Here is a 16,026-nt window from a genome sequence, read left to right on the forward strand (position 1 = left end):
GGAGGAGGAGGAAAAGAAACTGCCCGTTTTTTCTCCAAAATGTATTCTGCTGTTACTTGCTATTCTAAACTTGTTCATTTGGTACTGGATGGTGGCATTGGGATATATTCTCTGTTGTTCTCTGGTTAAAGTTTAATCTTAGCCAGGTCTTATGAGTTTTAGACATATATCCCAAAGGGTTTTCCTATCCTTCTTCTACTGTAGCTATGGGCCCAGTGCAAAATCTTGCAGGAGTATGTTTTTAGGTTTTTGTTTTGTTCTTTTTGTTTGTTGTTGTTTTTAACTCTTTTCCTTGCTCCCAGAAGTAATGAGTTTTCATCTATGCCTTAAAAGCATTTTCCTCCAAATTAAGGCTTTTGTTCTTTAGTTGAACAAAAGGGAGATGGATTTAGGTAGGTTTTTGTGTGTGTGTGTGTGTGTGTGTGTGTGTGTTCTGGGGATTGAACCCAGGGCATTGGGCTTGAGAGACAAGCACTCTACCAATTGAGCTACACCCCCAGCCCCTAGGTAATTTCTTTTTATGGTACTGAGGTTGAACCCAGGCACGCTTAACCACTGAACCATATTCCCAGTCTTTTTTGTTTTTTATTTTGAGATGGGGTCTTGTTAAGTTGCTTAGGGCCTCGCTAAATTATTGAGGCCAGCTTTGAACTTGAGATCCTCCTGTCTCAGCCTCCTGAGCTGCTGAGACTACAGGCATGTGCCACTTGCCTGGCTGGATCTACATCGTGTCTTACCTCTTCTGAACAAATACTGTTCCTTCTTCCCAGGTCAGAACCATGGTATTTCTTAGGCTCCTTTCTCATCATTTCTCTGCAAGTTGATGTGATTTCTGCAAGGAAAGAAAGAGCCCCCAAAGGTGCACAGATGTCTCCTTCCCCATTCCTACTTTCTGCAACTTCCAGTAACTTTACCCTGCCTTCCTAGCCTGCACTTGACCTTCATGAACTTGACAACTATTCTAGCTGAATTCTTAACTGTTCTTACTGGTTGCATCTAACTCAGATGAGAAAGTGCTCAAATTTCATCTCTTCCTATAGGTGATTGTCCCTCCTGAGATTTTTGGGCAATTGGTTGCTCTATAACCTTAGCTTTGTGATGTGATTAGGCCATAATTATGGTACCCAAGAAGATTCCTGGGACTGAGAATATGATTGAAGCTGATAGGTAGGTTAATTCGATCCTAGCACTAAGAGTTTGTTTCTCATGGTTTCTGTTTTGCTTCACTCCTCCTTGCCTTACTCTCCAAATAATTAACCAGTAAAGTTAATCTTTCCTGAAAAGAAGAATGAAGGAAAACATCAAAGAACAGTACCAATCATACAACCTCCTAATTAGTAATCATTTTTTAGGTTTACAGGAACCAGGAGTGTTTGGAATGCCTGGTGACCTGTGGACAACATCCAACTATGTCAAGAGAATGGATTACTGCCTTAATACCATTGTAGGGCCACCTGGCTATGGCTAAATTTGGACTCCCCAGAAACACCATATAAGCTTTGCACCCATGACTCCTGGCAAGATGCAATTTGGGTGAAAGCCTCTATCTTCCAACTTTCTGGCTTATTAGCAATCAAACTTCTCTCTCTCTCTCTCTCTCTCTCTCTCTCTCTCAAGTTATTAGCTTCACTGTGCAGCAGCAGCAGAACTGGACCTTTCATAGTTACATGATGAGATAACCCATTGTATTATGCTACCTTATCTGACAAAAGAGAAGATATGAGTAAGGTATTAATCAGTTGACTTTATAATTATTTATTGGTTTACTTAGTTATTGGTACCAGAGATTGAACCCAGGGGCACTTAACCACTGAGCTACATTCCCAGCCCTTTTTTATATTTTACTTAAAGACAGGGTCTCCCTGAGTTACTTAGGGCCTTGCTAAATTGCTGAGGCTGGCTTTGAACTCATGATCCGCTTGCCTCAGCCTCGTGAGCCACTGGGATTACAAGCGTAAACCATCATGCCCAGCTCAGTTGACTTTAAAACAGGGAAATTTGGGCTGGGAATATGGCTCAGTTGGTAGAATGCTTACCTTACATGCATAAGGCCCTGGGTTCAATTCCCAGCACCACAAAAAGGAAATTCTCCTGGATTATCTGAATGGGCCAAATGCAATCAAATGAGACTTTTGAGAGCCTGCTTTCCTTCCTTCTTCCCTCCCACCCAGTCTCACTGTATTCCTCGGGCTCAAACACCTGGGTTCAAGTGATTTACTTTCAGATAAGATTTATCAAAACTCAGGGTTAGTCAATAAAACTGGATATCAAGACTATATGATTTTGTGTGTGTGTGTGTGTGTGTGTGTGGTGCTGGGGATTGAACCCAGGGCCTTGTGCATTCATTTGAACACTCTTTCAACCAGCCACAAGACTCTATGATCTCAAGCATATTTATACTGGGAGGTAGATATTAAATGCTTATATGTATTAAAGCTTAGGAATGATTTTTTGTAGTTAATAATACCTGCTATTCCCAACACCTTCATTGGTGTTGCTTCTAATATATTTAGGCTTCTGATTGTATGTTATACAGAAACATAACCAGTGGCGGCTTTGTTGGGAAATTCTCTTGCATCTGTCAGGAATATCGTAACTGTCAGATCAGGCGGGGGAGGCAGCGACCAAAGGAGGCAGATTTAAAAGGGCCGCTGAACAGGCTTTATTGAGATATCACTCCCGGAACTCGATCAGACCCACAGAGGGGACAGGGGAAGGGTCTGAGGAGAAACCAGGTGGAAGCTCGACCAGACTGGACTTTTATGGGGTTTACAGCAGGAAGGGAAGGGCTTGGGACAGGAAAAGGTGTTTGTAGGGTCCCTTGCCCCCTTGGAGTTGGTCAGGGGAGTTGGCTGAACTCCAGGATTGGCCAGGGGGTCCTGCTGATTGACAGGCGTTAGTCAGGAGATCTGGCTGATTGACAGGCATTTTCGCCGGCATCTGATTGATGTTGTTCTCCGGCGCGGGCTGCTTTGTTCTAAGTTGCCACCAAGTTGCCACCACCGACCTAATAGTAACAAGAACCTAAGGGCAGCTTTTGCTAAAAACACTAACTCTTCATTTGGGCCTGCAAACATGAAAAACATGGCAACTCTACCTCCATTTTGCATTTGTCTTTTTTGCTCTGAATCAGTCACCTTGGATTCCAGGAACAGGCCTGACTGATAAACATCTTGTAAAGTGATGAAAATATCCCCCAGGCTACCTCAACTTTCTTAACTCCACCCACAAGTTCCAGCCAACCAATCCTGAGGTAATGATCAGCCAGTCCTCAGTTTGATCAAGACTGCTTGACTGTGTGTACCTGGTCCTCTCATCTATGTTATCTGGGAGCTCATATCATACATGATATGAGAAAACAAGATTGAGTTTTCCATCAACTTTCTTGTGTAACATTTTTTTCCATTAATATTTTTGTGAATTTAGAACAAATTTGTCCTTTTCTCTGGATCATTATTGTTATATATAAGTACAAGCATGCTCCAAATAATGACATCTTTGTCAATGATGGGCTGCATATATATAACTGGTCCCATAAGATTTTGTCACCTAGTGACATCATAGCCTTCTTAGTTTCTTAGTGTATTCTATGATGTTTGCATGATGAAATCCCCTAACAATGCATTTCCCAGAACATATCCCAGGTTCTTAAGTGATATATGACTGTATAAAGGGTCTAGAGATTTTTTTTTTTTTAAAGAGAGGTGGTTCTGAATGACATCAAGTAGTATGAAGACTGTTTGAGATCCTCTGTCCAGATGGCTTGTCGCTTCCTCTCTCTTCTCTCTTCTCCCCCTCCCTCTTTTCATTTCCTTTCTTCTTCTTTTTCTTTTCTTTCTTTTTTTGATACCAGGGATTGAACTCAGGGGAGCTTAACCATTGAGCCACATCCCATTTCTTTTTAATACATTTTATTTAGAGACAGGGTCTCACTAAGTTGCTTAGGGCCTCACTAAGTTGCTCAGGGCCTTGCTAAATTGCTGAGGCTGGTTTTGAACTTGTGATCCTTCTGTCTCAGCCTCCTAAAACCATTGGGATTACAGGCGTGCACAACTGCACGCAGCTCTAAATTTCTTTCTAATGTTTTTTTTGGGGAGGGGTGGCAGGTACCAGTGATTGAACCTAGGAGTGTTTTACCTCTGAGCTATATCCTTAGTCCTTTTTGAGACAAGTTCTCATAGATTTTCAAATTCTAAACCAAATTTGTATTCTGAAATAAACTCTATTTGAACTTGCATTATACTTCATGTTTATTTGCATGCGTGTATAATACATATATATCATGTATATGTATGTGTTATATGTTAAAATGCTTATCATATAACATCTTAAGGATTTTTACATCTTTATTCATTAGGAATATTAATCTGAAATTTTCCTTGTAATATTGTCTGGTTCTGCTCTCATGTTGGCCTAATAAAACTATTTGGAAGTTCCATCCTCTTCCACTTTCTGAAATAGTTTTGGCAAAATTGGCATTATTTCTCCTTAAATGTTTAATAGAATTCACCTGTGAGCTGGATGAGGCAGCACAAGCCTATAGTCCCAGTGACTCAGGAGGCTGAGGCAGGAGGATTACAAGTTCAAGACCAACCTCAGCAATTTAGCAAGGCCCTAAGTGGGGAGCCACTCTGAATGATTCACGCCTTGCATCCTGAAGCAAGAGGCGTTGACCCATCACTAAGTTTTGTAGTGACCTGGACATTGTCCTGGTCCAGGAAGTTGAGGGCGTGTCTTCAGATGTAGGCGTGTCACCCAGGGAATTGAGCTACACTCACCTATTCCTTGGTAATACTACCCTTTTGCCCTGTTTGGGATAGAATGTTCCACGGAAACGTCCTTTGTGTGTCCCCTTCTCTTGCTCTGCCTTTGGGTATGGCATTCCTAGATGTTAGTCAACCTGCTGACAGCAGACATCATGAAGCTAGACTCAACCCCCTGAAACCTGACCCTTTAATGTGTCAATGTTTAAAAAAAAAAACCATGGTATATCCATACCAGGGAATACTAAGAAGTATAAGGAATAAACACATGCAAAAATGTGAATGGATATCAAAGGATGATACCGAGTTGGGGGGAAAGCCAATCTCAAAAGCCCATAGACAGTATTTCATTTATTGAGCACCTTTCAAAATGTCAGAATTGTAGAGTGGTTCTAGTGTTTAGAGATGAGAATTGAAAGGGAGGAAAACAAAAACATGAACATCAAGAGGTAATTCCATATACAAAGGGAATTTTGTATATGGAATTACATTACCAAACCCAAAGATAATGCTCTGTCCTACTTTCAATTCCATTTCTTTTCCTCCATCCCTGCTTATGCTATCAACACTTCTTGCTTATATATTGTTGACCTGGCCTCCCTGCTATTCTATCTCCAACTTCACCTTTCACATTACTGCCCAAGTGATCTTTTTATTACTGAAAACTCTTCAACTTCTAAAACTCCCTTAGAGTCTCTTTTTAGTATGGTAGTCAATGTCCTTCAAAGAACTCTCCATCCATCTTCTGTTTATGTGACCGTGGGCAAATTCTCCAAGGTCTGTGCCTCAGTTTTCTTGTCTGCAAATGGCAACAATAATGGTCCTAAGTGATAATATACTACAGCATTTAGAACTGTCTGGAACAAATTAAGTGCTCTAAGGGTTAGCTATATCATTACTCAGTAAATCAACATTCCTTAAACCCCTTTCACTGTAAACACTTAGGCAAAAATAGGATCCAACCACAATCACGACTTCTTTTGGAGGTAGAAAAAGGACAGACCTGAATCAGAAATCTGACTCTCCACTACCTTCTAGTCATAGAATCTTGGCAATTTACGTAACATCTATTAACAAGTATAAAACAGGTATTATAATATTGATAGAGAAGGATTTTAATATCACATGGGTTGCCATCCAAGCAAGGCTTTCTTCTCTCATCTGTTCAGTGAAATGTTACTCTGTTTTCAAAATCTTCAGAAGTCATCTCATAGAGAAGAAAGAATCTCTATAAGCTTGGGAAATGTGACTTTCTATGAGCTTCCGGAGAAAAAAACCTCATGCTTCTATTTTTAAAAACTTCATTTTAGAAAGGGCTCATGTTTCATACACCTAAATAACCTATATGATCAGCACAGACAGGGGCTTAAAATATATCAGATGAGCATATGAATAAAATTACACAAGGCCCAGTAGAAATGCTGTCTAGATTCATTCAGGCCATTCTCTATTCATATTCTGAGATCCACAGAATTGTCTTCATACTTTTGACACATTTTGTGGGCATTAGTTATTAGTTATCTTGACTGCATACTCAGTTATTATCTACATCCTTGTCTTCCACTTAAAAAGTGCTGTTTCTTGGTGTGGGGCGGGGGGTTACTGGGGATTGAACTCAGGGAAGCTCAACCGCTGAGCCACATCCCCAGTCCTATTTTGTATTTTACTTAGAGACAAGGTCTCACTGAGTTGCTTAGCACCTCATGCTGAAGCTGGCTTTGAATTCGTGATCCTCCTGCCTCAGATTCCTAAACCACTGGGATTACAGGCATATGCACTGTACCTGGCTAAAAGTGCTCTATTTTAAATGAAGTGACAAATAGAATTGAATATTTCAACCTCCTTGCCTCCTTGGGTGTACTCATTCATTTCAGATCCTTCCCAATGACACATGGATGTGTGTTTTTATGTGTGTGTGTGTGTGTGTGTGTATAATGATGCTGGGGATCAAACCAAGGGCCTCATGTATACTAGGAAAGTACTCTAGTACTGAACCACATCCCCAGTCCTGCAGGTGACCATTTAAATCCCCACTTAAGGAGTGTTCTGGTAGCTTTGTTAAGCCAAAAAAAAAAAAACAAGAAAATTGAGACAATTAAATATATCACAAACTTAACATTGACACTAAACAACTTTTAAGGTGGACAAATAATTTTATTTTGTGCATGCAAATACATGTCAAGTACTGCAAACTTTTCCATCAAATTTCTCTCAAACACTGAAAATCATGATGCTCTATTTTGTGAACAGCCAAAGCTAATATCTCTTCACTTCAGTGCTACAGCAAAAACACACAGAATTCACTCTTTGCTATTCACTATCATCACAACCCTCATTGTTCCATCTCTGCCCTCCCCCCATATACAGGCCTTATAAATCCTAGCCTTCCCCCATTTAATCCTATTCCTATAGCACAAAGGGAAACATTACAATTTGGAAATTCAAATTGAAATAAATGGAATAGAATTTATTCCCATATATATTCCCCATTTCATTGTACAGAATTATTTTAAATTATAGTTTTAAATAGAAGCTGAGTATATGCCTTAAAAATGAGCATTAAATCCATCTTAGAGATGGTGCCTGCTTTTTACATGATGGGTGTACACCATCTTTAATTTCATTTACATTTCAATCGAACAATAGATTTGCAAAGAAAATGTCTAATACAGACGTAAAAATATTCACACTAGAGCTTCACAATCGGTTGTACAATTGACAAACAGGCCTCTTTTCCCAAACTTTCCAGCTAAGCAATTTATAAAGTGTAATCAATGCAACAAGAAAAACATTTCTCTTTCACTTCCAGGGAAAAGAATATGCAATAAACAGTATAAATGCAGACAGCAGTTGCTGCAAGCTAACCACGATACTCCCAAGTGGCTGTACAGTGGATATGTGCAGTACAAATAAAAGCCACATGTGTTGTATCACAACTACAGTATAACTGTTTGCCCAGCTAAGAGAATGCATGCACTTCCATGCCTTGAGTTATAAAGGGAGGCCTAATTCTTGACAGGTTGATGGAATATGTGCAAATGACCTTGGCTTTTGGCAGTACTAAGTGCAGCCAGTGTCTGTTTTCCACTGGTTTGGGGATATTTTTTAAATTTTATGTTAAAAACAAAAAACAAAACAAAACCCCAAACACACACACACACACACACACACACACACACACACACATGCGCGCGCGCGCACACAAACTGCTAGTTTCAGACTTGGGGGGAATAACTGCTCTTGGAGTAAACACACATCTCCACTCAAATGTGGGGTGTTTTAATCTGTGGTCTTGACTCCTTATATTCCCTTGCCAGCAAAGGGATACAAAGAAACTGCTAGTATAAAGAAGTTACTAGCAAACTTATTTATCCAGAAAATGGGATACTCCACGAGCACGCTCATTTGTGTTCTGCTTGCAGAAGGGGTCCTTATATAGGAGTTACATACAGTAAGTGATCCCATCAACATTCTTCATTCACTAAAACACAGGAAAGTTCTTCCAGGAAACTAATACATAGTTGCAATCCAACTTTTCCCTTTAATGATCAGTTACCAATACTGGTGACAGCCTGCTCAGAAAATGACTTAAAGAAGCTAGGGAAGAAACACTCAGATTCAAAATTGAAATCACTCATGGAATCTGACTGTTACAAATTCCACCCCTGTTAAGGAGACAACATGGGCTTTAACATTCAAAATGCAAAAGCAAGGCAGATGGTTTTTAGAATATATATTTTTAAATGTTTAAATGATTCAATTTAAAATTCCTATGAATTTCTGTGCATTTTGTATTTTCTCAAGCCAATAGGTAAGACTGGAATGTTACTTATATACTTAACACCACTTTGAAATCTGAGTGACAATTTCAGTTTTAGTATGTGAGGTTTCAATTACTATTCTCTTACTAAAGACCTAACAGAGGAGGAAAATCAGTGTCACTGGCCTAATGAACTACCTTTTCTTGAAAATTACAATGCACAACTTTTCACGTGTGACACTGGTTCATCACATGGCATTGAAAGTAAGTCACTGCAGCAAAGGCAAGGGAATCTGATTTGTTTGGGTACCAACTAGGAAGAAATACATATATAACTTTCTCAGAATTCATAAAATGAAATGAGACCACACACACACCACACACACACACACAAAGAACTACTGATACTACATCCATAGCATCTAAATGAGGCAAATGGACTTTGGAATGAGACTTAGAAATTCAAAAAAGAAAAACACAAAAAAGAAAGAAACCACCACTTTCCCGATTTCCAGACCTCAGATTGCTTTTTCCTGATTGGCAACAGAGTTTAGTTACCAACATTATAAAGTTTTCTCTCCTGTTGCTTTGTAGCCTTTGATTCCAAATATGTGTACATCACAACATGTTGGTAAAAGGGGCAAATGACCCTGGTCCTCAATGTTAAGTCACACTCTAGGTCTGACTGTACAATTTTCCTCTATGACATCAGTAGGTACCATTTTGAAGAAAGATTAGATGAGCTGTTTTCTTCTAAAGTGGTAGGAAACCAATGGCTTTACTTCACATTAAAATCCACCATGACAGGCAGAAGGTGGCCACCACATACAGAAAGATGCAAAGCAGAATAATCTCAACACAGAAACAATTCCTATGTTGTTAATGAGAAAGAGAGCAACATATTAAGAATAGGGAGTTATGTTTTATGGGATCACCTGCTGCAAGACAAGCATTATTTTAATATAAATGTTCTGTGACATACCAATAAGGTGGCAGGTATATACATACAGTGATGCAAATGTAATTTACTGGACAAGTAGGCAAACACCTAAGCAGTTTATCCCAACCCCCTCCAGCAGAGCACAACCAAGTTTCAAAATTTCAATTTTAAAATTAAAAAGATAAGGTTAAATACACAAGATCAATTTATGTAGTATATATTCACCCTCAGAACGTGCTGAAGATGTTCTGTGTAGTTCTGTTGCACAGAGGGTTCTTTCCCTGAGGGCACATAAGGAGCTCTCGAACTGTTAATAGGTCTCTATTTTGTAACAAAATAGCAATTTTAAAATCTTAAAAAAAAATACATTACCTTCAACATGGAAGATCTCACTATTAAATATCCATGAAATAGACAGACTGGTTTGCATATCCTTTTTAGAATTACAAACAGCAAATAAAGTACATTGGAAGCATTTAAAATGTAATATTTATAGAAAGGTTCTGATATAAATTATATAACAATCATGTTCCTGTAATATCCTAGGCTAATTTATAATGTCAGAAATAAGTTAATGTAATAACATGGTTTAAAACTCTTGTTCCTATTCATTTCAGATTACAGAGTGAAATAAATAAAATGTCTTTGTAGGGATGGGGAGCACTGGCCATGGCAAAAAGGTATAATACTAACCAAAGGAAATTAAGTCAAGGCTACTGTGCTGTTATGCTACAAACAAACATCTTCATACATTTGAGTATTAAATAAATGTGTAAGATCTTCCATACTGACACCAGAATATCAAAACTACCCCTTTGTTTCTCAGGTATATTTACAACTTATCAGTCACCTTATGAGCATGTTCGTTAAGACAGGTATCAAACACCAGTATTTACTCATTCTGATCAAGAAATTTCAGGGAAATGTCAACCCTCCCACCCCTGGAAATGTGCACAAAACTTTTATCAAAATCTTATCTGATACAATGCTGTGGTTTTGTAAAATAACTAAATAGCTCAGACGACCAATAACATGATCCTGTTTAAGCATCTTGCTAGCAGGAAAAGCCCTTACATACAGTACACCTGGTGAAAGATCAGCTTGGCTTAAAATATTCCAGTACAATTTTCAGAGTAAACAACTTCACAGAAGTTAATTAAAAAAATAATAATAAAAGTCAAACTAATCTTAAAGAAATGAAGGAAAAACAAAAAGACAAACTATAGGCAAGATCACCAGGAAGGAATGCCCAGCTTTTGTTTTCAAATGTTGACTGAAATTTATGTTTCAATAAAATACCTCCTACAAATCTGAGGCACGGCTGGTTGAACATACTGCATACTTTCAGATGCCAAGTCAAAACAATTTCAGTCACATTATGGCAGGGCAGATATTATTCATGTTTTTAAGTATGAGTAAATGTTAGCCAATGTTCTACTATACATGGTTCATAGTCTTATCAACCTAACAGTCAGAAAACAAGGAAAATTAAAACCCCAACATGAAGTAACAATAAACAATATTTAACCAAGATAATGCAATGAACATCCAAATTAATTATTTTAAATTAAAAACCCAGCAATACCATCTTGTTAGTCAGTGCAAACGCTACATACAGGGTTTTCTCAAGAAAGCTGAAAGCACCTGATTCTTTTGCCAAGTCATCAGATTCAATAATGTACAGGCTTAAATCTGCATTTTAAAAAACTGCCATTACATTAGTGCATAATTTATCAAAATTGTAAAAACGATTCTGCATAACTTAGGAGAATTTAATATCTAGTACATCAGCTGAAAGACTTAGGCACTTGGTTATATTTTTAATTAATTACTTCAACAAGTAGCCTGTGTGTAAATATTAATAAAGCAGAAAAAACTATTTTTGAAAAATGGAAAATCAAAAAAATTAAATGCTACAGATAAAAGCACTGCACCACACTCCTACATATAATGCAGTAAAGAAAGCTAGTATATAACCCTGTAAAATTCTATGGTAAGAACGTCTAACTCCACTCTTCAAAATTTAAAAAAAAAAAAAAAGAAAGAAAGAAAAGAAAAAAGAAAAAAAATTCATGCAAAGTCCCATGAAAAAGATAAATAAAGCAGCTGGAATGAGATGGAAATTTCTCTCAGTGAAACATAAAATAGAAATAAATAAGTTAATTAAGTCTACTTTCACTAGATGTATCATTGTAGGATCCTGCTAGTTTAATAACTGAGTTGTTAATTTTCTATAGAAGCCATTTAAGTAGGAAATGGCTCAGTTACTGCACCGGATTGCTACAAACTCATAAAAAGCTGCTTGAAGCTTAAGTTAAATGTTGTCCAAATTCCAATCACTTCTGGAAAGTGAACGTATTACCCTAGTAAAGTAAATTTTCTTTTTTTTTTTCATAATGCTAATAATGCAAGAGGGCTTGAAGTATCAAAGAGTCCACAGGAAATGGATGCCCCCAGTAATATCTTTTTTTTTAAAAAAAATATACATTATATAATATATATTATATATATAAAAAGCTAGTGTAAATGCTTCCATGGTGTGGTCACAAATTTGAAAGATGAACCTCCTTTTAGCTGTTAACCATCTTCCCATTTGCAACAGGTTTTAAAAAGTCGTTTTTATCTTCGGACATAACATGAGTTTTCAGAATGAGGCTGCCAACACTGACCGATGTGGTGATGGGGAGGCAACTTGCATTGCTAATAGACACTGGAAGTGGCTGGTTAAAGCAAGAAGTTACCGGCAGAATTGTTTTTTGCTCCTCCCTGAGAGAAAATAAATGACAATGAAAACAAATTAGCTTTAAGTGAAAACTTTTTAAGAATAACCATATAGGCTTAATGAAATTTATATCAAACTTTCAAGATTCCCCAGCAAAAAGCAAGTCTTCTTTATCAATAAAAAGTATCAAAAATCATTAAAAAAGTCCCATTTTCCAAAAAATACAATAAAAAATTAAAATACTGATTAGTTTAAGGCCATACAAACTGTCAGGTTCAAGATTAAACTCATATTTTGGGCAGAAATTATACAAAATGGCAACATGGTATCCAAGAAAACCTTAAAATGATTTTAAAAACAAGAAACACTTCATTTAGGTTCTAATTCTCCATTCTGTAGCCTAGAAGTATGGCCAAACTGAAGACTAACCTAATGTTGGAGCACAAACTAACTTTTATCCCGATAAAAAAAGCAAGTTTCATGTTACTACAATGGACTACTCTGTTAGTTCAAATTCACCTTTTCCCCTAAAAATCCAGACTGGTCAAAAATCACTACCCTATTATATAAAGTTCTTTTCTCATAACATGAAGCAAAAATGAAACTAATACAGTAGCTACTTCTCTATGTATTCATGCCCTGTGCCCACTGGTTATGAATTTTCTGTCTAACACTCACAGAATCACATGATCTTCACCTAAACTCTGTCTCTTCTGCTTTAGTGGCTCCTTCTGGTGCTGCTGGACTGGATGCCCATTTTCAACTGCAGTTCCATTCAGCAACTGATCATTTTGAGAACTGATACCAAGTTGCATGTCCAGGATTTCCTAGGAAAACAAAGTGTTAATCCTTTGGAATCAAAGTAACTTATACTTTCTAATTTCCAATGAACAAAGCCTTCTAAGTAACTGTGGCACTTACTTCAATTTGTTCACTTTGTCCATCAGGTTCATCAGTATCAAGTGCTGAAAGCTCTAACTCAATATCTCTATCAGGCTTAGTATCTGCTGCATCTTCGGTATAATCACTCTGTAAATAAGAAAAATACTAATTTTATATCTGTAGGGTGTCCCTTTAATTTAAAGTGGGAATCCCAATAATTTAACTAAAGAATGAGTTAGGAAATCTAAGACTACAATCTCATTTTTACTATAAATTTTAAGTGTAATCAATAGTCCACCAGAAAAAGGAACACTAAAATGCACTAAAATAATGGTATAAACCAATGGGCTGCAGCAGAGAGCAAATAGCATGAAGCTGAGAGGTTCAGTTTCTGGTTTTTTTTTTGGTAATGGGGATTAAACCCAGGGCCTTGTGCTTGCGAGACAAGCTCTACCAACTGAGCTACACCCCCAGCCCAGAGGTTCTGTTTCTTTACCTCTCCATTTCTCAGTTCAATCTCCTTGCTTAGAAGATTTAAGGTAAGGTGACGGCCTTCATCCAGGGAATTCCACTTCTGTTGCATGGCAAGAGCATTAGCCTCCCTCTGAAGAAGTAATGAGTTACTCTTGGCCTACACGAGAAGAGAGGAAAACAAACTTAGCTGCTAACTATAGCTTTCAATCATCATCCTAGGTTTTAAAAATCAAAACTGAGTTATATAGAGCTTACCTGCTGAAGTTCAATGCTCAAAAGGTCTCCAGTACTGGAATGCTTTCTATGACCAGATAAATCAGTAACAATGAATCTATCCCTTTAAAGAGAAATATGTTTATTGTAATAAAATGAAATACATGCAGCAATCAAAGCAATAATGACCATAATATGCTGTATGTGACTGACCAACTCTCAAACTTTCAGTCAATATTCCCAATGTAAACTTTTCTTCAGACATTTATTACATAGCTCAAATTAGCTAAGCATATTTTATGGACAACTCAGGGTAGGTTTTATATTCTGAGGACACAAACAAGTCAGACAACGGAGAATCCTAAAGAATTAAGAGTAATGTTACCGTTCAATATAGTGCGCTGATGATGTGGCATCACTGCCATATGAACTCCACCTTGAATCAACAGCATTGACATAAGGGACATAATCTATAGAAAGATAGAAAGAAACAATGAGTAGAAATATGAAAAATCAGTGTACAGATGTGAATTATACTTTTCAAAAATGATGTATATTTTATCCCACTAGCTACAAGATCCTGATTAAACCATTTAAATCTAAGTTTACTATGATTACTAAATGGAAGGAAATGTTATTGGTCTCATCGACTGGGGAATAAAAGCACAGAGATTAGGATATATCAGGCTAAATATTAATTAAATGGATTACCCGATACGCTGATGGGCTTAGTTGCACTTCCTTGGGAAGCAGTAGCCTGGACAGGATCCGTAGTATGGTAACCTGTGCGTGAAGATCGGGAAATTGCACCCCATTTTGAGATGATAGGTCCATCACTAAAGGGAATTATTGGATCTTCTTCTTTTGTCCTTCTCTGAGTTTCAAATAAATGCACTCTTCTCTTAACATCTCCACTGTCCAGGTCCTGCATAAACCAAAGAATATCAATAAAAGACTGCTAGCAATTACTTGAATTAGTGGTACAGTATACATTATCAAAAGATCTGTAATTAGTTGCTTTTTGGTAAATTTAATACCTGCTGTAGATCTCAATAATAATCCAACAACTATACTAAACCAGAGAACTATTCATGTACTTTAAACATTAAATGCAATTTATTTCAGACTTACCTAAATATAACCCTGATGCTTACAGAACTACAAAGCAACAGGAAGATAAAACCATTCATTCTAAAACTTGAGTCAACATGCATTATCTTCCCCACCCCCAAATTTCCCACCCCAGAAAAATCATACCATTAACACAGCATTTGAATTAGCAATTACATCTTTCGGCTCTGAATCGATGGCATTTATGCAGGAGCCTATGGTACCACAGGACCAGGGAGAATAATGGGAAAGATGATCTTCTTCAAATTTTGTACCACTCACAGTCTCAGAGAACTGATTGGGGAGAGGAGGAGAAAAAAGGAAGACAGTATGAAACTTAAACTTACAAACTTCTAACTAATATAAAGTAACTATTAAATTAACAATTGTACTTTCAATAACAGCACAGTTTCTTTTTACTTTGTCCTTTAAGTGCTGAGAAGAAACTCCTGACTAATATTATCAAAACCAATCAATAAATATTTATAATCTGTTGTAGACATGGAAGAGAGTGTGCTAAAAAAATTTAAAAGGCAAAAGAAAATAAATACATAGGCACAGAGATCACAGTCCATGTCTTAAAGTTTATAATTTTCTTGAGAAGAAAACAACATGTGTGAATAAAGGAACATAACTGATAAACCACACAGTACTAAATAAAGAACAGAAGGAATTCAAATGTGGCTCCAGAGCTAGAAAAAGAGAAGAATAAATTTTAAAGGTACTATAAAGAATATTAAGGGACCAGAATACTAAATTTGTGAGAATTGTTAAAACGTTAAAATAGGGGCTGGGGTTGTGTGGTTCAGTGGTAATAGAGCACTTGCCTAGCATTTGTGAAGTACTGATGTGATGTCGATACTCAACACCACATTAAAAAAATAAAAAAATAATAAAATAAAAATAAAAGGTTAAAATAACTTGTTCCAAGTCATCTTGCTAGCTGATAGCAGACCTGAATCTCAGGAAAATACTTATTTCCTAAATCAGTACATAAAAAAATGAAAATATATTTTTTTAAAATTTTGGTACCAGGGATTGAACCCAGGTGTTAAGTTACACTTGACCACTGAGCCACATCCCCAGCCTCCCCATTACTTTTTTAAAAATTTTGAGACAGGGTCTTAACTAAGTTGTGTAGGGCCTTGCCAAATTGGTGAGG

The 16,026-nt window shown here is 37.1% G+C and overlaps 1 protein-coding gene across 5 annotated transcripts in view; it reads right to left on the reverse strand.

Annotated features, from left to right (window-relative positions):
- Nucleotides 1-6,896: 6,896 nt before the first annotated feature.
- Nucleotides 6,897-16,026, reverse strand: part of Rc3h2 (ring finger and CCCH-type domains 2) — a 56,154-nt gene continuing 47,024 nt past the window's right edge. For 4 of the 5 annotated variants that reach the window (XM_046451659.2, XM_046451658.2, XM_058581696.1 and 1 more), the window contains 8 exons: nucleotides 15,012-15,158; nucleotides 14,466-14,679; nucleotides 14,140-14,224; nucleotides 13,797-13,878; nucleotides 13,564-13,698; nucleotides 13,107-13,214; nucleotides 12,864-13,012; nucleotides 6,897-12,229 (listed from right to left, as the gene is read on the reverse strand). In XM_046451659.2, coding sequence (XP_046307615.1) covers nucleotides 12,034-12,229; nucleotides 12,864-13,012; nucleotides 13,107-13,214; nucleotides 13,564-13,698; nucleotides 13,797-13,878; nucleotides 14,140-14,224; nucleotides 14,466-14,679; nucleotides 15,012-15,158 — 1,116 coding nt within the window. In that variant the 3' untranslated portion in view covers nucleotides 6,897-12,033. The remainder of the gene's footprint in view (nucleotides 12,230-12,863; nucleotides 13,013-13,106; nucleotides 13,215-13,563; nucleotides 13,699-13,796; nucleotides 13,879-14,139; nucleotides 14,225-14,465; nucleotides 14,680-15,011; nucleotides 15,159-16,026) is intronic. The other variant, XM_046451660.2, reaches the window with a different exon arrangement.

The sequence above is a fragment of the Marmota monax genome, unplaced genomic scaffold, assembly GCF_021218885.2.
Source record: "Marmota monax isolate L192 unplaced genomic scaffold, Marmota_monax_Labrador192_F-V1.1 WCK01_AAM20220418_F8-fsc00020, whole genome shotgun sequence".
In the NCBI taxonomy this organism is placed as follows: domain Eukaryota; kingdom Metazoa; phylum Chordata; class Mammalia; order Rodentia; family Sciuridae; genus Marmota; species Marmota monax.